Source organism: Thunnus thynnus, chromosome 23, assembly GCF_963924715.1.
Source record: "Thunnus thynnus chromosome 23, fThuThy2.1, whole genome shotgun sequence".
Taxonomy (NCBI): domain Eukaryota; kingdom Metazoa; phylum Chordata; class Actinopteri; order Scombriformes; family Scombridae; genus Thunnus; species Thunnus thynnus.
This window is the reverse complement of record NC_089539.1, coordinates 14,152,716-14,180,501: the sequence shown is the minus strand read 5'-3', so window position 1 is coordinate 14,180,501 and position 27,786 is coordinate 14,152,716. Positions and strand designations below refer to the sequence as shown.

The window sequence follows — 27,786 nt, the reverse complement described above, 5'->3', positions numbered from 1 at the left end:
ACTAATAACACGACCCGAAACAGCGCTTGTACCATGTGACACTTTCACCCTTTACTGAAATCGATACTAATGCAATTCTCTGAAGCAGGGTGGCCTGACCTTACTATACAACATCAGGGGGAACTCTGCTGTACACACAAACACACTACACAGAAGGAAGAGCGGGGATATTTTGCATATGAGGAAGTGTCAGCTTCTCTGTCTCCCCTTCCTTTGTTGCTCACAGCTGGTTACTGACATGAGACAGAGACGGAGCGAGTACCGGCCGAAGCGGGAGAAAGACAAAGCGAGAGGAAGACTGAGCGATAGAGTGAGAGAATGAGCAATAAAATGAATGAAAAAGAGATTTCCTCCATGCCCTCTCCGTATCCTCTCTCATCTCCAGATTATCCGACATCAGAGCTGAACACCAGGCGACCTTAGCCCACGGCATTTTCCTGTTTTATCACTCATAAATCCAACTGACTGGGCTTTGGGGCCTTTATATATCAGAACTACACATCTTGCTGTGTGTGTTTTTGTGCGTGAGGCTTTTGATTGGTTGGAATGCCTTTTGTGTATAACATTGGTTAGGGGGCTGTTAGGGGTTACTGCAGTCACACTTTGACAATAAGTCTTAAAAATTCCCTCGGATACCCTTCATTAGTGCACTTTACATGGTAGGAAACAAACTTGTTCGGCCATGGTAACGGCTAGATTCCTTAGTTGAGACGCAAAAGTCACCCGTTTTACGACGAGATTTACTGGAGAAAAAAAAATGACAGTTTTACAAGTGACGCTATCTCGATGACGGATGGCTGATCTACACAGACCTACAAGGCTTTAACAACAAGCATGGTGGCCTGGTGGTGATTTTCCACCCTGAGTACAGTTGAGAAAGTCATTCCAGCAATAAATTCTCTTCTCATGGTTCTTTAACTCCTCGGTCCACAAAACCATCTGTCTGTCTATCACATTAAAAACGCAAGAAATATCCTGCAACTTTAAAAAACAGCTGAGCTAAACTGCAAATGAACAATCCCCCGATGCTAGCTGCAGTATGTACACAGCCACACCCCCCCCCCCGCTGCATTCACAAACTCATATACAGACTTATATTTACATGCATATACACGTTAGCTTAACTGCTGAGAAGGGACTGACTGAATTATTTGTAGCCAGCCTTTAAAACATTTAAAAATGTTTAAGCAGCGGACAGTTTCCACTCCTTCAAAGTCTGTGTGTTTTCAGAGGAGGAGGGGGGGGAGGGGGGTGAATAAAACTGCAAGCAACTTCAAAATCAATCAGCAGTGAGAACCTGCCTTTGCCGAAGGCTCAACACAGCTGCAGTTTGCTGTTTTGTCAGGGAAATCTGAACCTCCAGTCTAACTGTTTCACCTCAGTCATGCTGCCCTGCAGTGATCTGGGGAAATATATGATGCAGCTTTTACTCCGTCCTATACACACACACACTCAGCTCCAACTCAAAACATTTACATGTGATATTTCAGCAGTTCAAGCAGCATCGTTTGACCTTGAGAACTGTGAAGCGGGCTGTTTTACGCCTATAATATGTCAAACATCCTTTTTGTAGGATAAGATAGAGTGCAACAGAGCAATGGTTGTTCGGTGAAAATGCCTTCGGGACATCACACCTCTTAAAAGCCTGATAAACAATCTTGACAAAAATATCAATACCGTCCTTCCATCCTCTTGTTCTCCCTTATTTTATGCTTCCCTGCGTGATCTTTTTCGTCCTTCCGCCGACACGTGGACTGATTTCAGGCCGGTACCGGGTTAAATTGGGTCATCGCTACCAACAAATAGCAGCGATGCTAAAATTGGACACTGTGAGCCATTTTTATTAACCTTGTTAAGATTTATTTTGTGGATGTCAGGAGACTACAGTGATATGATTAAGCAACGTTTGTGATTTAGCAATATTACTGAGTTCACGAAAAGTATGAAATTATCAAATACAATAATAAAATATTCATGATGACTAATTAAGTCTGATTTACAGAGGGGAAACATGTATTGGTGCAATACTTGCACATGACAACAGAGCTGTCTAAGCTCAGAGGCCAGTTTCCCTCTTATGGCACCGATTGAATGACGAGCCTTGAGCCCCCCAAAAGCGTGTGTGCACTTGTATATATGTGCGTGTGTGTGTGTGTGTGTGTGTGTGTGTGTGTGTGGGGAGGGGGAAGGGGGCTAATCCGCCTTGTGTTGCTGTTGAGAGAAATTTGAAGGTCTTTGAGAGCCAGTGAAGCTAAGAGCCTAAGGTCACACACACACACACACACACACACACACACACACACACACACAGGGTCCCTCTTCTTTTCCTCCTCAGTTTCTCCTCTCGCTCCTCCTACCCCCCTTTTCATTTCCTTTGTCTTTTCTCTCGCACTTTTCCCTCCCTCCTTCCCCATGTTTCCCCTTCCTCCATTCTCTCACTGAACTCTGTCTTCCTCAAACTCCCCGTCTTGATCTTTCCCTCTGCCTTCATCTTTCTCCTCCTCCTCCTCCTCCTCCTCCTCTCCTCCAACCACTTGTCCTCCAAAAGTTCCCCCGACACTTTCTGTCGTTGCATTTTATTCAATCTGAAGCCCTTTCTGCTCTTTACGTCTCCGTCTTACCCCCCCCCCCCCCCCCCTTTGCCAAAGATAGTTGAATGCTGGACAGGCTTCTTGTGACACAACAGGGCTGAACTTTGACCTTCAACCCTGCTCCCTCCATCATCCACCCCCCCTGCCTGTTCTTTCCCCTCACAAGTTCTTTTACTTCTCCTTACCGAGTTGTACTTACCTCACTCTCGTAACTTAATATCCCTTTCATGAAGCATGTATATAAATCTGTTGTCACTTACTGGAAGTTGTTTTGCATGTGTGCCTAACCGTAACAGACAGACCAAAACTGTTTTTTCCCTACAAGCCACAGCGATGGCCTCATCCCAAAAATCTTTCACCACTTTCACCATTTCATGAGCCACACTGTCAGAGATAGATCAAGACTGGTTATGTGCCAATGACAGACTCACAAAAATCTGCCAGCCTCAGACCCTTAGTCATAAAGACAGAGCGCAATCAAATGCCGCCAACCCCAGAGGGGAAAACAATTCATCGCTCTCCATTGACTTCATATTGAGCGGAGGTACCGCCTTGTCACTTCTGTCTGCTAGTAAACAACAGAAAAATGCCTAAGAGCTGCTGTGTGGTGGGATGCAGCACCAACAGGGTAAAGAACCCGGAACTTCAAGTTTTTATAAGCTGCCAAACTGAAAGACAAAAGTGGACTAGCTGACCTGCGCTCAGTTGAATTCATGCTATGTTTTCAAACTGTAGTCGCTGTATAAGTTGTGAAAAGTCAGCCCTTGTATTCATGTATTGCATCTTAATGTAACAGGCTTCAGCGTACGCTATGAGCTACCTTCTACCTGTCTGGTAGACATAGGGCGCTAAAATAATCCTTTGACCTGCTGAAATCTAACGTTTTTAGCTAGCTACAGGCATTTTGTTAGCATTTTGCTAACAAAATACACCCTAAGTTGCATATTATGGCGCCAACTGTTTTCCTGTTCAGTGTGCATGGATTTCAGAGTCTGACACGTTGTGCCCCGCCTCTATTTTCCACTGAATTTCAAGACAAATTATGGCTTTTTAATAATTCAAACCACTTAACCAAGGTCCAAATAAATTAGTAACTCATGATCATACTGACCCTTCTCCATTCTATCTCATTCCAGCAAGGGTGTGTCAGCCTCCTCTTTTCTATCCATCATCTGGTCTAACAAGGAACTTTAAGATAAGCTACTAGGTGACCTTCCTCCTCTCTCTCTGCACTCTCTCTATCTACTCATCAATCTGATTTCTTCACTTAAGATTAAGCAAACTGCTCTATCTCCTTCCTCCTTCTCTTCCCCCTCCTTCCCTCTCTCTGTTTCCATCCACGTATGGATTCCTCTCACAACACAAGTTAACCTGCTTTGGCTCAAATGCCCAAGAATGTAAAGACCCCCCCCCTATGCCCCCCCAAACATGTTTCTAACACACAAACAGACAGACTACAGATGCACTGATACCGATATTGGATATCACGGTCCAACACTGACTCAAATAGCTGAATCAGGTATCATGACAATGGGCTAATCTGGTATCGGATACCATTATTTTAATAAATAATAATTCAGTAAATTTATTATCAGTATCGGGACTGAAAAAGTTGGATCGTTGCCTCCCTAGAACTTAAACAAATGCAGCTTACTCATATATGCATATTACAATGACTCAAAGGGATAGAAACATACTCACATCCCGCACGCACACACACATACATACAAACACGCATTTGCACATACAGAAAACTGACATGTTCCAGATGATCCTGACTCCCACAGATCTCCAGTTGCTATGCCCACCCAGTGAGTGTATGTGATTGGCTGTAATGTGTGTGTGTGTGTGTGTATATGTAACTTTACTCCTACTATTCTGCCACATGTCAGCAGTTGCTCACTCATCTTTGACACAGACACAGGATTACAGCCAGGCTCTAGAAAACTACTTGTCTCTGCATGCATACAGCCTAGTCACCACAGGTCTTCAATACCCTTATGTAACACAGGCAGTATATAATGTTTAATGGGACATTTCATTCCAGTAATCCAGGCTGTATTCAATAACATACTGGAATTAAAGTGACTGATGTGTCAGCCAGATCTGACCTCCTTGACATAGAACCATGTCAAAACTTGCAGGGTTTCCTCCTATTGAGAAGTACAAGAGAGTGAATGAGAGCAATAAAGAGGCAAGTGTGACTGAGAGAGAGAGAGAGAGCTCAACAGAGGCCTGATGTTTGTTTTCTGATAAACAAACTGGTGTTTCCTAGACACAAGGCCATCAGGCGAAGCTGATTTTAGCTACTGGGATTGTGGAAGACTTAAGGAGCATCTTGTGATGTAGATGACAGCAAAACAACCACACGCTCCCACAGGAAATAATAATCGTACACTGAGAGATAAAGACACAAAAAAACAGATTTGCAGAGATAACAATTAACTGTGCGGTCTCACCTTTTCTGACTTTTCTGGTTGTGAGAATGAGTCACAGAACCGAGTGATAACAGCATGTTGAAAAGATTAAAGAAAACGAGCCTTTACATTCACATTAGAGTTTTCTTGGCCTGATTTCTGACATATTACCAACAGCCCTGAGTACTCTAACATACTCAAATTACTTTTTTGTTGTAACGAGTAACTTGACGTGTTAGTTTTGCAATTCAAGAAATTCAGTTATTTAGTTACATTTTCAAATAAGCAATCTGTTACTGTTAAAATATTGTAGCAGGTCGGGGTTCGCTGTGGCAAGAACTCAAGCAGAGAGACGATCTCAAAAGAAACAGCACAGTTTTATAGGTAGCAACAGGCATACCATCGACACTGTAATGCCTTCTCACAGCCATATTAGAGGTAAGGAACTAACTGAGCACATAACTTCACTCATGGTACAAATTCTTTCACAGCAGCAAACTGTAAACTTCTGGAAACATTGAAACAATGTGAAGAACAATAACACTAATGAGCGTGTACCAAGTAATATCTATGATAAACACATTGTCTTAGAGCATGCTGGGAAACTACCCCGAACACACAACAATATTACTGTATTTCCCTGTTTCTTTTTTGTTGCCACAAAAAAAACAAAAAAACGAAAATCCCCCCACGCATTCATACTGTTTCTTTTTCTGTTTATGCGCCCATCTCTACTTCTCGGCAGGTAGCTGTGCACTAGTGGAAGGTATCCAATCGTGTGGTTGTGCCAGTGCGCATGTAGCTCAGGACAGCCTTTATGTCGTGGAAGCATTCGCATTATTACGCAAGGAATCAGAAAAGGGGTTTTCATTGTTGTTAACGCAAATGTCGTCTAACGAGTTATTTTTCTAAGCAGGTAACACTATAACTAATAAGTTGCTTTTTAATGTCAGTGATAAAAGTAACATTACCCAACGCTGATTACAAACTTCTCTCAGTATTATGTCATCCCCTCTCTCTCTCTCTCTAGTATTTCCTGTCATTTTGCAGGAAAACTGCCATAACAGAAAGCAGTAATAGTAGTAGTAGTTTTTTTAATTCTTTATGTATTTTTTTCTTTGGAAAAGGTTTCATCAGGGCAAGTTCCTCCAACGTGACTCCATGGTACTGTTTTCCTCCTCCGCTCAAAACCTCAGCTCAGTCAGTGCCCTGAATGTCATATGACCGAGCTCAGACACCTCCGTCTCTGTGCTTACTTGTCAACAAGACTATTTTTTTTTTTTTCCCCCCCACTTTCTACCCGCCTCACCTCTCCCGCCAATACACATACATGTAACTCATCTTGTTCACACTTTCTGTAACCCTCTCGCTCTCTCTCTCGCTCTCTCTCTCTCCCTCTCTGACACGCTCACACACACACTCACATGCTCGCTGCAGAAGTTGCATCAGTGCATCGTAGTGTAGCAACAGCATCCTGTGGTAGGTTGTGTGCCATCCTGTCTCATGTTTCGCACTGTGTACGAGACATTGTTTTTTAGATAACCTTTATGCACCTGCAGACTTATCACCCTGCTTAACATGGTAGCTGTCCTGTAAAACCACACAGACTAACTCTACTGAAGCAGCTAGGAAGTAATCTGTCTGCTGAAGGGCATCATAACCGCACATTCGCTTTCAGTACCCTGAATTTACCAGACAGTCTGGGTATTTCAACGAGGAAGTCCCATGTCATAACCTAACATGCCTAACCTTTAGGATAACGCCGTCCTACAATTAATCTTGTATAGATATCGAGCAGGAAAGTTTATGATTACCGGCAGATCAAAGCACATCACCGTATCATACCACCGTGTCAGGAAATCAAAACCCACGCTAACATTTAGGCCTCGATTGTTTAGCGTCCTCTTCCTCATTGAATAGTCATTTACGCAACTTGTGGTAGGGGTCTGACGCACCACAGCATCCGTTCACACACATAAATCAACCGTTAATGCCAGAGGAGACGGTGAACTGAGGGCATACAGTGGTGAAAAAAAAAAAAAAAAAAAACATGAGTAAGAGGAAAAACAAGTGCTTCAGCTAATTTGACGGGTAGCAGCTGTATCATCTAACAAATGGAGGCTGAAGTAATTGTTCGTTAATATTTCACAACTTGTCAGGTTTTTATCCGAGTCATTCGATATCATAGCAACACCGGAGATTTTGACAAAACGTGGTAACTACCGCGCTTCAACATTTTCCAATTACAAATTCAGGACCACAGAGGAGCAACTAGTTCTTTTGGCTAATCAAACATTTTCCAAAAGTAATATTTTTTTTTCCTAAAGATGGAATATATTTTTCATTAGGAAAAACAACTGTTGGAGCATCTGCCTTTCAAAGACAGCGATTGTGATGCCAGAATAACACAGCATCCACCTCCACTGACAAAGACAATCGATCTTAACTCGAGACACACAACCTAAGAGGAAATTCATCAAAAACAAATCCCAAACCAAATTAATCTCATAAGCGGTTAGTGGATGGACCAAGTTTTGAGCATTAGATTGAAGGAACCATCGGAATTCATTTTTGATCTAGTGTTTCACTTCGCTGCCTTCTGCTAAGGCCCCACTAGACTGGACAAAAAAAAAAAATGAATCTGTCATGCACCAGAAATCAAAACATCATAACGCATGCAACCTTAGCCAGTATGCAATCAGTAGCAGTATCTCAATCTCAATCAGATTATGATCTCATTTCTTAGTCATTTATACAGGAAAAAACAGCTAGAGGAGCAGAAAGTTCTCACATATCAGTATACCTCAACAACTCTATGCGCACATTTGAGATACAATAGTAGAAGTAGAGGCTAAATTAAACACCTGGATGGAATTTAGACACCTCAGAGACCACCGCAAACCACAAAATCACATTTAATTATGAACAGAAGGAGACAGACACTGAAGAGGAGACAAGATTTATGAGTCTGGACTTACCTGTAGCTCACACCATGCCACTTCCACAGTAGTCTCTGTATCCAGTCCCTTGTACACCGTCTTGAAGGACCCTCTTCCGATCTCGATGTCGAATTTCAGGAAGCGTCCGTCGGGTGAAGTCCCTACGGCTTTCGTCTCCACCTCCTCTATATCCTCTTGCACTCGTTTCTCGGCCTCTCTCTGCTCTGCCCGCGCTTTCGCTAGCTCGTTCTCCCTCTCCTTCTCCTCGGTCGGACTGCTAACGCTACCCTCCTCGACCTGTTCTGTCGCTTTTCTGTCTTTCGCCACCTCTTGCGTGCCCTCTGACCCTCTGGGACGCAATGTGACATCAGGTTGTTTTTCTACTGTTTTGTCTGTAACATCCAATACTGTCGGGCTGGGCTCTTTTACCGCCCTGTCTGCGCTATGTTCAACACTGTTATTGGTGGGAACAGCAACTGTGATACTGCCCGCGTTTAAATCTTCCTCAGCGTTTTGTATTTGCCCCTCCGAAACCGCCCCGTCAAGCCCGAGACTAGGCTGAAGGGTTGTGCTTTGCAAATACGGACCTCTAAGCGCCTCCTGACTGTCAGCGTCTTGTACCCCAGGTCCGGGCCCCGAGGGCTGCGGAGGGAACAAGGTGGGAGGGCCCTCACAGTCAGGAGGCGAGGTGAGTATCACAGCCGCTTTGCTGGGCAGATCCAAAGCCGTGGCGTTGGAGTCACAAATGACGCTTCGGCGGAAGAAGCGGTGCTCGGCTGTTTTGGAGTCTCTATCCATTGTGTGGCGCCGACGTCGGACCTCCGGGTGTCCGCCGAGCTTCTCCACCACGTGCGTGTCTGAACTGGCAGAGCCGTTCACATTCTTGTGGGGGGTCTGAGGTGAGGGACAGGGGGAGGCAGAGGGGGGAGGGGGGGCCGGGGCAATGAATTTCACTGCTTTGCTGCTGCTATTGCTTTCAGACATTCCTCCCGGAGGCTAAGACCACAAAAAAAAAAAAAAGGAATTCTGTACTTATAAATAAGGATTCTTTATGTGAGTAATCAGATCAACTTAAACTATAAATATGCAGTGACAAATCTCGACCAGCAAGCTTCTTTTTCAAATGAAAAGCTCTTCAACATCCAATAAAACTCCAGCAGGAAAAAAAAAGCAAAAGGAGGGATGAGTAACAGAAAACTTTCAAATCAAGTGAAGGTGGCAATCTGTTGTTGTGTTCTGTAGTTTGTTAGAAAGGATTTTTACTTCCTCTTTGAAATGTCCACTGTTTCAACAAAACAATCTACAGGTCCTACAAGGCCCTTCCATACAGGGCTCGGGGAAGCCCCAGGAGAGAGGAAGGGGCTTTCTCTTGAAGATCGGGGAGGGAAAGGACAAACTGCAGCCACAGGAGGGAGGGTGCAAGCACTGCAATGAGGTGACACCCATCAAATCAACACCCGAATCCATCCTGCTGCCAACATTCAGAGAGTGACCACCAAGACATGGAAAGGCTAAAGACGTAACAGACCAGTATGGCCTCCGAAAGCCTGATGAGATGAAATATGATCAGAGTCCAATTTGTTACAGCTCGACTTTGGAGGTTTGTTGAAGTAAAAACAGGCTTAAGCCCTCTCTTCTCGTTGAAGGTAGGACTCCTGGAGAGGTCGCTGGCCTGCCTGGCGGGGGCCAGACAGAGGGCTAGGTAGGCCTAGCCTGGCCTAGCCTGGCCCAGCTCGGTCTGCTTCGGTCCGTGTGACTGGAAATAAAAAGAGAAGGAAGAGTGTTGTAAGATGAAACTATATATCTGCCCATAGTAGCTGGTGTATCACAGAATTCAACATCTGCTTTCACTTGACAACATAACTGACCTGAACGACTTTAAGGGAATCTCTAAATGATACTTGGTTGCCTGCCAAAGTGGCTGGAAGAACATACAAGCTGTCAGATACCGTAACATTTTACCACCGTTTGGCCATTAATCACAGTGTTTCCCCTATATTCTTTCAACAGAGACGCGGGACCGCCGCTAAATGATGAATGCCATCACTAAAATTTCACATTGTACGTAATAATCACGACGAATGCAAACCGAGCGCACGTTCTCCACTTGGAGCAGCTGACTGGAGCTGGTGGTGCTGCAGCTTCTCCTCAGAAGCTGCCACAATTTTGGTTGCAGAGACCAATCCGTCATTTGAATGCTCTTTTTATAAACAATTAGCATAATTGAGAATTAGAATCCACACATCTGGGCGCAAAAAAAACCATCTCATAACTGCATTCACAGTTTTGGGTTTTATCAAGTGAACACGTGAGCTGGTTTCCAGCCAGGCACAATCTTTAATGCCTGCATCCCACCCCTATCTCCCCCTTTCAATTGCCCCTGTGTAGTTAATGCAGTGGAGTGATGCAGCAGAGTGTGTTCCTAATTGCTCCACGTTCCAAATTTAGCCCAAAGTCACCACAACCCGGGCTGACCTCAAGGTTAGGCTACTCTGTGGCAATTCAGTAGCTTAACATGAGAGGGAACGAGGGCACTCAAGAGTGACAGAGATAGATCTGTCAGTACAGTACCGCGCAGACACTAAATGCATATCAGAGAACAGAGCATAAGTATATGAGTCCGCATATCGCATTACAGAGAACTTAGTGAGTGCTGAGAAATATGCTTACTGAATATGCAATTTGCCTTACATAACCTCCTATAGATAACTTACTGAATACTCACGTTGTATCGTGTTGATAAGTTTTCAAGTTTCCACTGCAAGGAGCAAATGAAACATCAAACATGCTTTTGTTCAGAACATTTTCATCCCATTTCACACTATTGCCTCAACAAAGGGCAGTAGGTTGCCTCAGATGAGACGACGAGCCACCTGGAAGAATTAGAATGATTGTTCTTCTACCATTAAATAGATATCTGCCGCATGCAGCTTTATATGCTGTTCCATCATACATATGATGCTATGTCATGATTGGGCAGCTTTAAATTTGGCCTGAAATGAGCCTTTGCAACTATTTTGTCTGTAATGGCACCTGGTGTACCCTGGAGGTTAAAAGAAGTCATTTATTGAAGCAGATGTCTCGGGCTCTAGTCCAGGTGTAGACTACAGAGAAAGGCTCTACAAGGATCAATTAGGTAATACATGAGACAATATGATGACACTGATTGAGGAGATGCAGACTGATGACTTCAATATGAGACAGCTGTGTTTCATCGAAGTCAAAAATCTCAGCGCTGACCCCTCTGTGTATATCTGTTTACTGAATGTGCATGTGGCCATGAAACAAGATGGAAAGAGCTGGCAACTGCATACAGAATAACAGTGAACTTAAATGATCCCACGAGGATACTGTGGTGGAATTAATTAAGCCTACTGCAGGTGAGACATCACACGTCTGCCTTCTCCGTGTTGTGATTATGACATGCAGCTTATTTAAGAAATGAGCCATGAGACGATGTGCTTTTACAGTGATTTCACAACAGCTAGGGGGTGTTGTTAGGTAGAACACAGAGCAGAAGATTTACTCTCCTACATGCATAGTAAAGCCCTGCCTCTGCCCTGATGTATTACTTTTAAATAAGAGCAGAGGATAAAAAGAACACAGCAAATGAATCTTATCATTGATTTATCTTATAAATCTTAAATTATAATATCAGCAATAATAGCAAATTGTGATTTTAAGGTTAATTGGGTACATGTTTTCAGTAATTCATACCTGATTACAGGTGTCTTGCATCGACCAATCAAAGTTGTCTGTTTTTACAAGTAGAATAGGCCTCTATCTTACAGTATATCACACAAAAGCTCACATGTATTACAACATAAATAAAAAGGTATAAATGTGGATTTGAAGCATTTACACAATTATAAAGTTATATTCAGTAGGCTATTAGCAGAGTAGCTTTTTAATGATATTGTATGTCAGGTTGTCTCTGTTAAAGCACCCTGCCTACATATTACATGTAAACATTCAAGCATGGCCAAAGTATGATGGCCAAACTTATTTTTTTTAATATAAGTAGATTGTATCAACGGGAAGATATAATAAAGATTGAGAATTAAAAAAAAAAAAAAAAAAAAAAGGAAATATTTGTTATCAGTAACATCAACAAATAGTCTGTGCCAACAAATCAAATGAAGCCCATTAAAACCTTAATAGAAGATAAGATGCTCATCTTGTTTTATTGAGCACAGGGATGATTAAAACTCCCAGGAAAGATGCAGGAATGTCGTTAGCTTTATTAAAAAATAATAATAAAAGGTGCTTATTATTGATATAGGCCATAAAATGTAGTTTTAAAGTGCCCCTCCACTCAAAAATGTGTTTTGCTTCTTGTTCCTTCAGTTGGATGTTTGAGCTTCACTGTGCAGAATGATGCATGTGCAGAGTTTGACACTTGAAGACTGTTTACACATTCATCTTCTGATAGAGGACAGTTTCTCTGTGTTCACTGAAAGTCTGATTTTAAGGGGCGTGCCTATGAGCAGGATTTGTGACATCACAAATAGTTTAGGAGCCAATCGTGGGACAGTATGCAACTTACACAAGTGTGATGTGGAAACTTGAACCTTACAGTGCACATATACTGAGAACAGGCTTTAAAGTGAAGTAGGAGACAGCTTGTGTCCAGCGGTTAAAGGACCAGTGTGTGAGATTTAGGGGGATCAATTGGCAGAAATGTAATATAATATTCATAAGTATGTTTTCATTAGTGTACAGTCACCTGAAAATTAGAATTGTTGAGTTTTCGTTACCTCAGAATGAGGTAACTTAACATCTACATAGGCAGCGGGTCCTCTTCCACGGAGCCCGCCATGTTGCACCGCCATGTTTCTACAGAAGCCTCGAATGGACAAACCAAACACTGTCTCTAGAGAGGGCCTTTGGTGTTTTTCGCGACTTTCACAGCCACTATAGCTTCTCCTACACGCTTAGAAGGGGAGGTTGAAGGGTATTCAGCTGGTTGCAATCTGCAACCTCACCGCTAGATGCCACTAAATCTTACACACTGGTCCTTTAAACTTCTGAAATGATAAATATTTGCATATTTACAGACTTTTAAGGAGGGAGAAGGAGGAGATGTAATGTTAAGATTTTTAATGAGATAATTGAACTTTTCTGTGGAAAAACCACATCAGACACATTATTATTCAAAGTAGAATATTTTATACACATCTTAAAACATGTCTGGAGGGGATCTTTAAGTTGTGTGAAAATATTATTTGGGGGGAAATGCATGGGGTAAAAAATGATGAAAACCAGTGATAAAATGTCTTGAACCCTCAGCTTTGCAGCAACACTGTGAGTAGCATACCGTGCAGTGAGGGCTTCACTGCTGCCTGTTGAGGAACTCTGAAGAAAACGAGGCTATGCAGCTAACTTTGCCTACAGGCAAAAACAAGACAACCGCCAACCTCTCACAATTTGGATAAAGCCTTATAATAAAAGCCAAAAAAAATATGAACCGTTACCTTTTACATGGATGTCGGCTGTTGTGGTACCGTAGAGAGATGAAGGGTAGAAACTTGATTAAAAAAAAGCCTTTAACTCCTCTGCAGTGGGGGTCCGCTCCAACAACACAGCACAAATGTCAGTATAGTGCGTCACATTAAAGCCACAGTTGGTTGCCGAAAAGCCCACAAAAAAGACTATTTACAAAAGCATAACTTAGCTACAACCGTATCCCCCTAAAAAAAGAAAGGTCCGAGCAGCGACGCAGTGAGCGGTACGTGCAGAGAGCCACAGCCGACAGACAGACACCTCCCACCGGGCAGAGAAGCCAAGTTCGCTCGCTGGTGTCGCGGTGGCTCCGGCACTTCTTTCTGTCTGTCTCTGTGTTGTCTGTATCCTGCTCTGCAACCGTAACCAAAAAGGCAACAGTCTCACTCGAAAGATGCTATTTCCTTATCTGTGTCAACATCCAGGCCGCTGCTGCGTCCGCCGTCTCGCTCCTCTTGGCTTGTGTGGTGCAATAAACCCGCTGTGATCCACAGTTATTCCCCCGTTTTCAAGCCATCGGACGGCCGCTCCGTCAGCTCTGTGCTCTTCTCCAGCGATGACTCGACAAGGCGACGGCTGGGCTTTCACACAGACGAGCCGCGTCAAGTTAACCACAGTTAACCCAGAGAGTACAGGAAGACAGACTCATGCGTACTTTCAGAATAATAACAACACTATGTATCACCCAAAAGCAAGATTAAGCTGTGCTGGGAAAGACCTAAATTGAGTCATGTACGAGGGCGAACTTTACCATTAGGTAACTGCCTGCATGGGGCCCCCAAATAAAAAGGGCCCCAAACAGTTATAGATTTATTATGATGTTTAGATATGAAAAATTTTGAATTATAACTCATTTTACCCCAAAATAACTTACAAAAGGCCCCCAAAGTACTTAAAAATATGCAACTGTACTGTACTACTTACTTACCGTGTACATCTACTTCAGAGTAAAACGTTGTACTACTGCATCTACCTGACATAAATGTTACTGGTTACATTGCAGATTCAGATTTTACTCACAAAATATAACAACTAAATTACAACGGGTTATTATTATTTATTAAATTGTCCATCATTATATAAAATAGTTAGAATTAAAAGCTCCACCTTGAACAGATGTTAAGTAAATTTTAATGCAGGACTTTTGCAGTATTAATAGTTTTACTACAGGAAAAAAGTTCTGAGTACTTCTTCTACCATTGCCAATACAAACATTCCCAGTTAGAGAAAGGCCGAAAAGAAAAGCAAGACCACATTTGTCTGTGGCCCCCAAAACACTAAATCACCCCTGGTCATAAAGATAAGAGGAGGTGTTAAATCCAGCGACTATGGCTATTGTTGAATACGTAATCCCATTTTCTGGCCTACGTGAGTCTGTATATCCTGCATCTGTCATGCATTGACCGCCAGACTCACACGATTTACTCGCACCACACCTCCAATTTATTTTCTCATGCAGCAATCTGCATAGAGAGCCAGCTGTGCTCCTGCTGTGGCCATTTGTCCAATCTCATAAGAGCTGGAGAAGGAGAGGAACAATTCACTTGATCATTGCCCAGGGGTTTTTTTATATATCTATATACTTATGTTCTTACAATTACAAACTATAATTCATTGCTGACCTCAGAAACTGTGATCATTAACTGTATTTTAAGTAACCAATTAAATATATATAATGAAATAGCCTAAAAAATGTGGTTTCCCAAAACATTTTAAGCCATATCATATTGATGCTGGCCTACTAATCCTTTTCAGACTCCTAAATTATGAAGCTATTATTAAATATGGCCTACAATGTACTACAACATGTGCACATACTGTAAATCATGGATCCAGTTGTGTCAAATTCCAACTTGCTGTGTTTTAAAAATTACCCACAATACTGTATGAAAATGAGCTTCATTTGCACACTGTCAGCTGCGTGCCAAGAGGAGTCGCGCTTGGCCCCTAAAACGTTCACCGAGAATGATTATATTTTGACAGTTCAAACCGGAAACACAGTTGTTTATTCTGCTGTACTTGACACTAGCAGACAAACTCAAGCACACTGACTGAGTGAGTCAACGTCTGCAGTGTGAGCAGACATATGTCGTTCATCATGGTTTTATTTTACATTTCATTCATGTTTGACGCAGCCACAAAAAACATTTCTGATTGATGCTTACCCATCCTATGTGTGTGTGTGTGTGTGTGTGTGTGCTTACATAGTCATGTTGTGGGGACTCACCTCCCTTATGGGGACACAAAGCAAGTCCCCTTAATGTTAATTATTAATTTAGGGTGAAGACTTGGTTTAAAGTTAAGGTAACTTTAGGGTTAGGGTTAGGTTTAGGGTTAGGGTTAGGGTTAGGGTTAGGAAAGTCTCCATGACATTAATGTAAGTCAATATAATGTCATCTGAAGTGACGGAAACACGACTGTGTGTGTGTGTGTGTGTGTGTGTGTGTGTGTGTGTGTGTGTCTGGTGCCATGTACTTGTCATCACTTTTATCACAAGTGTCATACAAGCTCCTCACCTCCTCTTGCATTCTTCCCATACTATGTAAAATGCATGTATGGTAAATAGTGACCATATAACAGTGGTTTAGAGTCATGCTTTGATATTGCATTAGTCCAGATAATTTATTACAGATGTACAGCAGTTTTAAGGGGGAGAGACAGATATGTGTAAAGAGATTGTGATGGGCTGATTTTAGTTAAATTATTTTCGCTATCTGATTTTGTTCCAAAGTCAGTTCCTTATCAAAGACTGCACTACAGGACATGTTATGAATCTGGCATTTTTTTCCAGTCCATCAGATCTACACACCCTGATATTGAGCTGCAGCGCCTCTGGCAAGAATAATCAAAACAGGATGATGTTTTTTTTACCTGATCATCACGAAAAAGGAGGAAGAGTTCCTATACTTTGCAGAGCCCAGTGTGTGATAAAGGCCCTGTCCTAACCCTGATCATCACACGCACACTATTGTTCTGTGGGTCTTCCTGTTAGTGTTTGATAGCGGGGGTCCAAACACCGAAGAGTGATTCACTGATGACAACATCATCTCACCCACATAACTTTGAATAAATAAGCCTATTCACAAAAAGAACAACCGGTCTGACACCTAAGCACCACCTAGCTGTCCTTTGTCCTATCAGACATTCAACTTGTTTCAGCTTCATTTTTCAAAGTTAATTGCTTTTTCATTTAATTCAAAAGGGAAAATGAACGTGAATCCCAATTTCAAGGATGTCAGCACAGAATTTGAAATTTATTTTTCAAAATGTAACCTTGCAATTATCCTTTTTACACAGAATAATGGCTCATTTATCTGCCGTTTTTTTTACATTAGCAGCTGGTCTGTTTTAGTACACACAATAGCACACTATTGTGTTCTTTTTTTCCACCAGATAGTCCTGCAAACATTCTTTCACAAGAGTAAATAAAAGAAAAAAGTCACCACGGGCCAATGGGCTATAAACCTCACGCATACTGACAGATTTATACAGTCATATCTTATCTAAGCTTCCAGTGTTAATAGCCGATTGATATGCGCAGCCTCCACGCAATCAGCAAACACTTCTGGAACGATAAAAAGTTGCAAAGGGTGTTTTCATACCTACGACTCTCAGATATCCCAGCGTTTGTTATTAAGCAGTGGGTGGAGATGCAAACTGGGTCATGGACTTGTTGTTTTGGGTCTTCACATGACCACCAGCAGGTTAACATTGCAGCAGAGCATGAATGAGCCTGTATGTGTCAGCAAGGACCAAATAATAATGTGTGTGTGTGTGTGTGTGTGTGTGTGTGTGTGTGTGTATGCGTGGAGGGGTGCTCCTTTGCGTGTGTGTGCACATGTCGCACATGTTTATTCTGCACTTTGCTTAAGGCTGTAAAACAATATGCTGGGTTGCACAACAACATGACAAAAAGTTAGGATTGAACGAAACACTTTTGGAAAGTATACAAAGACATCACTGACTGCATAAAATGTACATACAACTGCTGAGAGATAGTTTACAATCTGTTGCATATCTTGTACCTTTAAATATTATGTGAGATTTAGTTTTTTATTGTCAATAAAGTCTCCATAAATTCCATCAGTGTATATAGTATTTTGGCATATATGAGAGATTTCACTGTACTTATTTCTTGCCTTTTCCTTTCACAACTTCTTTTACCTTTAACCTTCTTTAACCTTTAACCTTTTATTTGTACTTTTTATGTTGTCACAAGTATCTCACTCTACATTAACCCAGCCCAAAAAAAATGCAACTTAATTAATCAATTAACAGCATATATAATGAATAACTCTTTATTTCACTGTTCTTTCAATTCCATAAATGCATATTTGAATGCTTATTATTATATCTATTAAATTTGCAAGGTTTGTGAGTATGAGAGCATTATGTTTTAGGACATTTAGTGGTCAATAATTGGACAAAACATTATCTACAACTAAATCCTGGAAAGCAGCTTGAGCTTGGGGGTGTGTGTGTGTGTGTGTGTGTGTGTGTGTGTGATGTTAACACATGCGGGTCTTTTAAACTGACAACAAGAGTTTGGCCTCAGCATTCCTTCAGGACACACACACACACACGTCAACACACCTTTGCTTCTTTCTCCAGTAAGCTGTAAAGCCGCCGCTGACTGAAAATTACTCTGTCAAGAATAAACAATTTATTCATCTCATTCTCTGTCTCTTTCTGACCTGTACTTGTACCTGGGTTGACTTGACGGCCCGCATACTAGAACAACACAGTTTAGCCACTAAAAGTTCCAGCGATATTACACTGAAAGTGGGACACACAGCAGTTGCACCCTCGGGCAACTGCTCTCAAGATATCTGCAGAAGCGTGAGGCCTCAGTGAGGTGACAGGAGGGCTGAGCTGCTAATGTTAGAGGCACTTTTTGTCATTCTGCTTTGCTTTGTATCAAATTCTCTTGTTTTGATCACATAGATCGATTCAAGAGATGCTTTTTTTTTTCTTAATGATGATCACTTCCTAATTTCGGGATGGCTTCAGCTGTGAATTTGCATATTTAAAACTGCCTGTAGAAAAATTGAAATGTTCATTTTCTATTCCTATGGAAATGGTACAAATGCTAATCTTTGGCTGACTCAGGAATGAGCTATTATTTCCATACTGCATTAGTAAACTAGAAGCTGAACCTGCACTCAATTTGGATAGGAGTGTCATTGTTTTACAAATGTTAATATAGCTTTGAAATCTTCATTTCTTCCTGGCTGTCCAATGGTGCTTGCAGTCGTAGGACTTGTAGGCTCAAGGAAGCAACAGGTCGCGTTAGCTTGACTGACAGCTCAAACAGCTGGAATTCATTTGCTGAGAGATTCTAAACATAAGCTTTCACTCGCTGACTCGGAATTCTTTCGGTAATAAAGCAAAAGTGACATTTTCTGCTTCCTCTTTTGTCATTTTTCTCTCTGTGCCCCTGTCACCTAGTTTTATCTCCCTTTTCCTTCAAACACACTTTAAGCTAAACTTGAATCTGTTCTGCTGTGTTCAACTGTTTCTTACTCTATCACAGATTTCATGATTTCTGAAGAAACATATTTGCAAGAAGTAGAGATTTTTTAAAGATAGAAGATGGTCCATGCATGTGATTGAAGTCATGCCAACACTAATGCCTGCCAGCCTCTAGCAGTTAAGATATTCTTAAAATAGCGCCCATGCTTTTAGCGCTATTTTCTATAAAGCGGCGAGGAAACTCAAAAGATTCATGTTAAATTCTGTAGCTTGAGCAGCTGCTCACTGTTTTTTGTCTTCTTTTGGTGATGTTATTTCAGTGAAAAAAAGTTATCTTCATGCCTCATTGATAAAAGTGAGACATTTGGAAATGTTTTCTTTTCAAAGTCACTCTCAGTTGACCTTTCTGATGACAAGATATGATCCCAAATCTGTTCAAAATACTGTTTATTCAGTTGCATTTAAAGAGGCAGGTTGCTTAAAGTGCTGCAGCACAGTTTCTTTTTCACCTTTTCTTATTCTTGCCTTAAAGCACATTATTACACAAGCAGTGGTTTATATGTGCTATAAGTGCAGCTAAGTGCATGTGGAGGGATTGCATTTACACGCGGGGTTAAGATCTTGCAACTTCACACATCAAAACACAAGCAGGCAAAAGAGGAAGCTTGAGAGAATAAGTAAAACCAAGAATGTGTAGAGGGGAAATATACAAAGAAAGGCTGCTGACATGGCAGTGTGAGTGTGTGTGTGTGTGTCAGTGTGCGTGTGTATGTGTGCTGTTGCGCCTCCCATATCAAGCATGCAATCATGCAAACTCTTCAGCACTTCAGCTGTCATCAATCAGTTCTGGATGAGTGAATTCTCATGTCTTACTAAAGAGAAAGAGAAGGAAAAGAAGAAGAAGAAGAAGAAACGTGTTTATTGACAACTGTGTGTACTTCAAGATACCTGTCAGGCATTGTCACTTCCTCATTTTTTTAAAAGCCATGGTGTCATCTGTGTCTCGGTGTGTGTGTGTGCGTGTGTGTGTATCGTTGCAGATTTGAGAACGAGCAGATAGTCTCTTCTGTTAAAAGTCAGAGTGTGACAGAGTATTGACCCAACTTATTAATGTCAGCGAGCCTTTGTCCCTCCTAACAAGTTGTAACAGGTTGGAGAACTTGTCAAAACTCAGCTCAGGTAGGCAAATTAGGCCTCTCTCTCGCTCTCTCTCACTCTCTCTCTCTCTCTCACTCTGTGTGTGTGTGTGTGTGAGTGTGTGTGTGTGTCATTCTCTAAAATAAACACAGAGGTACTTCTCACTCCTTGCTGACATCTTCCACAATCTTTCTCTCTTCCTTTTCCCCTGCCTATCTCTGTCTCTCCCTTGCTTCATCTTTGCACTATCGCCCCTCACACATGCTACATGTGTATTTTTGTGTTTCTCCGTCATGTTCAACTCATACAGAGAAACATCTGGATGATGTGACATGGCATTTTATTTATTTGCGAGCGGAATTTCCCTCTACAGTTAAAAAAAGACACATTTGCATATACAGAAAGAAAGAAATGAACAAAGCTGTCTATTATTTTAAATAAGGTTTTATTTTAAATATCAGACTTCATACACAAAGCCTCCCTGGCTATGACACCTGTAACCAATCAGATGCTGGTAAACTTTGCCTGTGGTTGTCTGCTGCGGCAGATATTCCGCAATGGTTTTCATTTTTTAGAAAACAAAAAGGTCATTTAACAATTCAAATTAGCCTGCAGGAGAATTATTCAAACATCACTCAACATTCAAACATTCATTTAGACATGTACTGGGAAGACATTCACACCAAAGAGCTTCTAGTGCCTCTGAGGTACCTGATTGAATTTGTTGCTCATGAGCACTTGATTGATTTGTGCTTTTCTTTTCACAATAAATAAGGCATTTTCTTCTTCCTCTTCCTCTTCTTCTTCTGCACTGCATGTTCACTAAAGTCTAAAGCTCTCTTGACTTTTACGACTGCCAGCAACTCAGTGTGTGTGTGCGCGGCTGTCTGTGTGTGTCAGAGGATGTACTTTTAAAGATCTCATATTGCAACAGTGAACCTGTCACTTCTCTTCTCTGTGACACTGCATGCGGCTCTATCTCTCTGTCTCTCTCTCTCTGTGTATGTGTGTGTGTATATCTTGGGTGAAAGGTAGAGAAGGGATTTAAATCTTGCATCTTTTGTGATCTTGAGGCTGTAAAAGATTGGGGTATCCCAGGACACCCATAGTATATCCTGTTGCCTGTGAACTGTGTCCGTAAAGATCTTTACAGTGATGATACATGAGCAGTGTCATCCAGGGATGTCTTCAGCAGCAATCATACTAAATATGTATAATATAATAAAGGGAACCCAACATATCAAATAAAGACACACTCTTCACTGTTGTGGCATTGCACAGTGAGTCCAGTGTAGATCAGCAGTACATCCTTCTACCAGATAGTGTCACTAAAGAGTCCAGTCTGTCATTCTCGGTTTTGATTCCACCTGATATTTTGTAAACTTTAATTCTCCACATTCTTCTTTTCTCCCTTGCGTTGCGATTCTCATATGTCTCCCTACAGACCTGTTAGTGACCCATTATTCTACTCTGGCCAAACAAAATCTGCACATGTTCTCACCCCCTGGTAACAGTCCAAATTGGAAGCAATTAACGTAAATGAGGTCTCTCTCCCTGCGGGGTGAGGAGTAGGTTAAATATGACATGGTGGTTTGGTTCTGAACTGTAATTGTAGGAAGGGGGGGGGGGGGGGGGTGTCTGAGAGGAGAGGAGAGGAGACTGTAAACTTCAAACTAATACAAAGCCATGCTATATATGTTCTATATACATAAATCCTGAAGTATGGCCTTTAAATGCAGTTATTATGACAATAATATGATTTTTATCAGCCTGCAGCTGTTTCTTCCAATTGGTTTAAATGATAAAAATGTCAGCTTACAGTTCACTAGTGCGGCTAAATGTCAGAATATACAGTATATGCAAAATCTGTAAAACCAAGATAACACGTGCAAGTGGCTCCACAAGAGGCTTAATCAGACATACAAATCTCTTTAAGAACACACAATTTTATCTGCTGTTCTGTTTTAAAATCTAATTTCCTGTTTCCCGGGAAAGAAGCAATATATTCTTGGGAAGTAATTATTTTAAAGGCACAAGAAAACATTTAACCCTGGTGTGTGTGTGTGTGTGTGTGTGTCTGTGCGTGTGCGTGCTCAATGTTTGGAAAAATAGGTCAGTTTCCATTGGTTGCTGAAAAATTGGATGTAATTTTGCAACAAAAGCAGTTTTAATACATTTTTTAAAAAAAAGACACATTATTATTTCTAGGCGGTTGAGGGTCATGCGTGTGCATGAGGGTGTGATTCATTTTGTTTACAGTCTGCCTCTTGCACCGTCACATCTGTTTTATCAAAGCCCTCCTGCAGTGACTCAATCATTCAAATTTCATTTACAGCACCTTCGGAAACGTCGCCATCTCCATAAATTGGTGCGGCTACAGTCCTCAGCTTATAAAAGAGTCTAATGGGAGCAGCAGGGAGCCGGGGCAGGGACACACACTTAAATAGCAAAATCAATTGTTGACCCATTTTTTACCTCATAAGAGTCCTGGTTTCTCAAGCTGTGTGTCAAGACCAGATCCTCTTAAATATTTTGACATTTTCCCTAAAAAGAAGGTTGTTTAGTCTGTAATAATGATAAGGAAGGTATCTGAATATTTTATTTTGACTGCTTAAGCTCATGAGGCTTAATTTTTGACCTATTTAAGATTCTAAAAAAATGAAGATGTGTGTCAGTAATTTTCAGTAACCAGTTCATTTGAGAGATTTACCCTAAAAAAACGAACACACAGTCTGACTTAGCAGGTGAACTACATGAAAGCACATGCACCTGCATATCTGTCAGTGATACAAACCAGCACTTTGATCTGCGCTGCTGTTGCTCCCTCATCCCGACGCTCCTTCACTCGTGCATGTTTGCATGTAAATGTGGGCGTGATGTGGCCCATGTGTTTACATACCTGCTGCGTGTGTGTGTGTGTGTGTGTGTGAGTGTATGCATGCACGTGAGTGTGTGATAATGTACACTGTTATCAGCTGGTATCAGGAACTCAGAGTCGCTCTGTTAACTTTGAAGTGTGTTACCTGTAAGTCAGCGTGTGTGTGTGTGTGTGTGTGTGTGTGTGTGTCTGCATCTCCGTGATGAAAATTCTTGGAGCATAAAGGTCTTTTTTATCATTGCCAGAATGAGAGACTGGCACTGCTCGGTTAGTGTTTGCTTGAATGTGCATGCGTGTATGACAGGCAGAGGTAGAGAGCGAGAGATCAGCGCTGCCTGGTACTCAACTGCTGAAGACTTATCTTTGTGTGTCTGTGTGTGTGTGTGTGTGTGTGTGTGTGTGTGAAAGAGAGAGAAAGAGAGGGAGGGAGGGAGTGACAGAGAGTACAGATGAACAAGACAAAGACAGATTGTATATGTTCCAGTCACCATCATCACACACGAGTATCACGCGTCACCGCGGCTGATTTTAAGTTCTTTGGAGCAAGTCCAACTATTTCAGATGAAGCAAACATCAAATCTGTCAGAGCAAGTCTCAAGTCAAGCTTCAGGTTCTTGAGTTTCTTGAAGTCCATGCCAGCAAATGACTTGCAGATTTCATGTCAAGATGCAAGTCTTTCAGGTCATGACAAGGGATTTTACTCAATCAAAACATGAGACTTGCATACTTTTTTTCTTTCAAGTTTCAATCAATCAAGAACTTAGGAAGACAAGCTTCAAGTAAGTCAAGACTGAGAGGAGTCAGCATGTCACTTCATGCAGTGCTTAAACATTTTTTACTGCGACCTTGTTCGTCTCATCGTGAGCCAAGAACTCATCGCTGACTTGATGTTTAAAATGAGCTGTTGTATCAAGATGCACAATACAGATTCAAGAATATCTTCACATTTGTTTAAGTCTATTTTAATACAATACTCACATGCCCATATGTACATTTAAAAAGCTACTGTTGACTGGAATGGAAAAACACTGTAACTTTAAAAGATACACATTTGACTTGTCTAATTCAGACTGCTGAAGCCTCAAATTGAATTTGGCTGAACTATAATTTTTACGCAGAACAAGGACTGTGGATTTTGTCCCTTATCTCTCACACTGGAGTCACAAGAAAGGGATCTCCTCTCAGCCTGTATGGACTGGAGGAATGATTGCAGTGACCGATACCTCTTTCGATGCACATATGGGCAAGAAAGACAGACAAAAAAAGAAAAGGAAATGAGAACCTTTTCTTTAAATGGCATAATTAAAAAATTCTTCATGTTTGCAGGGGAAAATACCAGATGTTTGCAGCTGATTCTTTCTCAGAAAAAGCAAGTTAATATCATTCTGCAGAAGTCAGCTTGTACTTTCACCTCATTAACACCTCATTACCAGACAGTGCCATGCCTGTATTTATAGTGCGAGTAAATTCAAAACAGCACAAAATGTTTCAAGCAACGAGGCTGGAAGTATCTACTCTTTCCCTAAACTCCATTATTTCACTTTAGTCTTCATCTTAATTCAGCAGCTTTGCGTGAAACATTCACCTCACAAAACAACATGAGAGTTTTTCTTGGTCGCAGGCATGTCACAACTAAAATGTGCTTGCACGGAGAGCGTGGTATTAATAACTTCTGTACACAAATGACAGATAAGGAGAATGGGCACTGTAAACAAAAAGCCAGTGTTGCAGGTTTTGTTAGTGTTTCGCAACACGTACAGTGCTCACAACAACTTTGTTTACAGTCAAGCAAAACTGCTACATCGAGAGCAGGAGCGTCACAAAGCCCCTGAAGGCTTAACTTATATAAGACATAATGTTATAATGTTGGGCAATGAGTGTCCTTTATGAACTCTTCAAACACACAGCCTTTTTTCTAAAAAAAACTACCTGTTCTTCCTTACTGTGTTTACAGACATGTACAAACTAGAACAGCCTTTTCTAAAGCAGGATTATACATTTAGCTGTCACACGGTAAATCTCTGTAAGCCAAGAGAGGCAGTAAAGATGTTTACGCCATACAGCTCTAACTGTTTTATCTACGTGGCAGATATTCTTTCTAGGAAGGACTGGGGAAAAGTCGGCGCATACTGCTATTGGCATCTTCTAAAGACTCTTTGTTTCTAGGAACCAAACAAATGAGGGGGTTTGGCTGAATAACTGGTGTCAGTAAACTCAGTTTCTTGGAAAAAAAAAAAAAAATCTGTGGGCAGGCCGGTTTGTTTTTAATCTCTCATTTAGGGATTAACTTGGAGTCTGCTGCTTAAATAGTCAAACAATAGAAGCACAAGTCAAATACTCCATTATGCGCCATCAAATAGTCACTATATGACCCTCCAAATCTCTGAAAGACGACAGAGGTGTAATTCACAAAAACCGCAAAAACAAAATAACTACTCAGACAGTGTCAGCTGAGATTTGGAAAGTTCTCGGTAATTTGTTAATAATAAAATAAAAACAAAAAAAAAAAATGGAAGGGCAGATGTTTTAGTTTTCATGCTATGGAGAAAGCAAACACATTATTCATTATTAGAGAGACAGAGATAAGATCCCAGATGTGACTGCATTATAATTGTATCCATGTTTTGTGTAGATTTTCAGAAAAATAAAAAAAAACAATGAAAAAAGCCCAACACACACGCATAATGTACGTTGTTTTGTACATTTCTGCTTGTGCTTACCATGTGGTGTTAAAGGTGTCGACAGTCTCCGCCACGTTAGTCACGCCGCTACGCTATCAGGGCTGATGGGTATTAAGCTATAGTACGATACTTATCTTAGGAAATGAATTACAGCGCTCTTTAATTCTATCAACAGTTAATGATCACAGAAAGCCACAGGCCAGGATGCGACATGATTACTGAAAGAGGTGAGGCTGGGAAAGCTGCAGCATGACTAAAGACTGTAATAATCTTTTAAAGTCACAAAAACATTCCATTTAAAAATACAAGTCAAACACCGAAACCGCCGCTGTCACTATTTGAGTACTTGCAAAGTAGGACAACGGTTGGCTATGTGTGAGTGTGTGATGCTCCGCTCGTATACACTTTGCCTAATGAAATTCCTGCAAGTGAGGTGATCATTTTTGTGAGGATTATGAACTTGAAGCGGTGTGTTTAATCACTGTTGACAACTACCATTCTCCCCCCCGGGGGAACACTTTGTAGATGTATTTGAACGAGAGAGAAAAAAAAGAGGAGAAGAAACACTTTATTCATTTAAATGTTCTGTATGTTTTTGACGTTCAGTGTCGCTGTGGTTGGATGTATAAATTTGTTCTTTCCTATTAATTTGTGTATTTGTTTGTGGTGTGAGTTGTGTTTTATTTTTGTGTGAGTTTTTTTTCAGTTCCTGTATTTTCCAGCGGGGCAGGTAACCTCTGGGTTTGAAGGGTTTTAGCCTGTCTGTCTGTCTGTCTGTCTCCCCCCCCGCCCCTCTTTTTAAAATCAAGAGCAGCACATTCCTGCGCCCCCAGTTTTACAAAAACCCATTCAACCTTATAATCTAATAATCCTCCATTTTCATTTTAAAACATTTTTTTTTTTCTTCTTCTTCTAGTCTCAAACCGCCAGCTTTTGTATTCTGCACGTCTACATTCTGCACTCTCAATACTGCCAGTAAAATCTTTCACAGTAATGTTTGGTTTGGTTCACCCATATGACAAAAAAACCCCACATTTTTTCACTCACCTCTAGCAGTACGCAGATAGTTTTGGTTTTATTTATTTTGAGATATCCGTCTCTGAGATTTCTGCTGTTACAGTACTTGGCCTGTCCCTCTTCGGTGCATGGTATCTTTGGTTCTTACTGCAGCTCTCCATGTTGTAGAGGCTATGAGTCCCCTGGTTTAGAAAGCTGTAAACTCCTAACAGTGGCCCCTCAGTGTTTTAATGGGAACATGTCTGACCTCAGTTAACTTAACAGAAATACAGGAGAATGTTTTTGTTGAGCAAACAGGCACAAATAGACACAACTTGATATGCATAGACATGGACAAGACTAACTTTAAATATGGAACAATATTTGCTTCCATTTTGTATTATAGCATTTTTACACCCTAGAGTGTGCACAGGGGTAGAATAGAGAGAGCGATGGTGAGAGAAAAAGACAGAGAGACATGCAGAAGGAGTGCAAAGTGAGAGAGAGGGAGCAGGGTGAATAAGCCGTTTGTTTGTCCCTCCGCTGTCCTCCTTGGCCTTGCCTGGTGCTTGGTGCCTGGCGTCCAGGGTCATTTCCTTTCATAACGACCACAGCCATCCTTGCATTAGCATTTTCACGGCTGTGGGGGCAACATTCGGTGTGTGTGAGAGTGTGTTTTGGTTGCTTGCTCGCTACAGGCCTCATTATGCAGGGACTGGGGAAGACAGAGAGAGGGGAGCAGGGCCGAGACATCGACCTGACATCGCTGAGATCCACCATGCCAGCCAGCGGCCCTCTGCAGGTTAGTGAACTGAAAGGGAGACCTGTGTGAAAGGGGGGAGAACGAAGAGGGGGAGACAGAGTCAGGTAAGGACAGGAGAAAGAAAGAAAGTTGCAATATGCAGTAGATGCAACTCTCTCTCTTCTTCTCTGTTTCCTCCTCATTCTCAATCCCTCTTCCCTTCTCTCTTTCATCTCCTTTTCTGTCAGTCCTGGTCTATCTGTGACTCTGAATCGCTGCTCCTGTCTTAGCTTTGCCGCAGAGCTGTGGTATGTGCTGCCTATGTGAGAGCTGAGGATCAGAGGTTTGCTGTGTGGCGCCCTGATTTAGGCTCTCTATTCTGAGACCAAGCTACGCTCGCAACATCCATCAAATCTCAATTAGGGCCTGGG

The 27,786-nt window shown here is 41.6% G+C and overlaps 2 protein-coding genes across 14 annotated transcripts in view; one reads left to right on the top strand and one right to left on the bottom strand.

The window, feature by feature from the left end:
- wnk1b (WNK lysine deficient protein kinase 1b) overlaps window positions 1-14,038 on the bottom strand; it is a 98,766-nt gene extending 84,728 nt beyond the window's left edge. For 7 of the 9 annotated variants that reach the window (XM_067581713.1, XM_067581716.1, XM_067581715.1 and 4 more), the window contains exons 1-2: window positions 13,422-14,035; window positions 7,987-9,703 (exon numbers count right to left, since the gene is read on the bottom strand). In XM_067581713.1, the coding sequence (XP_067437814.1) occupies window positions 7,987-8,931 (945 nt within the window). In that variant the 5' untranslated portion in view covers window positions 8,932-9,703; window positions 13,422-14,035. Of the gene's footprint in view, window positions 1-7,986; window positions 9,704-13,421 lie in introns of all 9 variants that reach the window. The other 2 variants (XM_067581721.1, XM_067581717.1) reach the window with 2 other exon arrangements.
- A 13,083-nt stretch (window positions 14,039-27,121) lies between these two features.
- The window catches only part of LOC137175693 (ninjurin-2-like), a 36,573-nt gene continuing 35,908 nt past the window's right edge, over window positions 27,122-27,786 (top strand). For 2 of the 5 annotated variants that reach the window (XM_067581513.1, XM_067581511.1), the window contains exon 1: window positions 27,122-27,415. In XM_067581513.1, the coding sequence (XP_067437614.1) occupies window positions 27,320-27,415 (96 nt within the window). In that variant the 5' untranslated portion in view covers window positions 27,122-27,319. The remainder of the gene's footprint in view (window positions 27,416-27,786) is intronic. The other 3 variants (XM_067581515.1, XM_067581514.1, XM_067581516.1) reach the window with 2 other exon arrangements.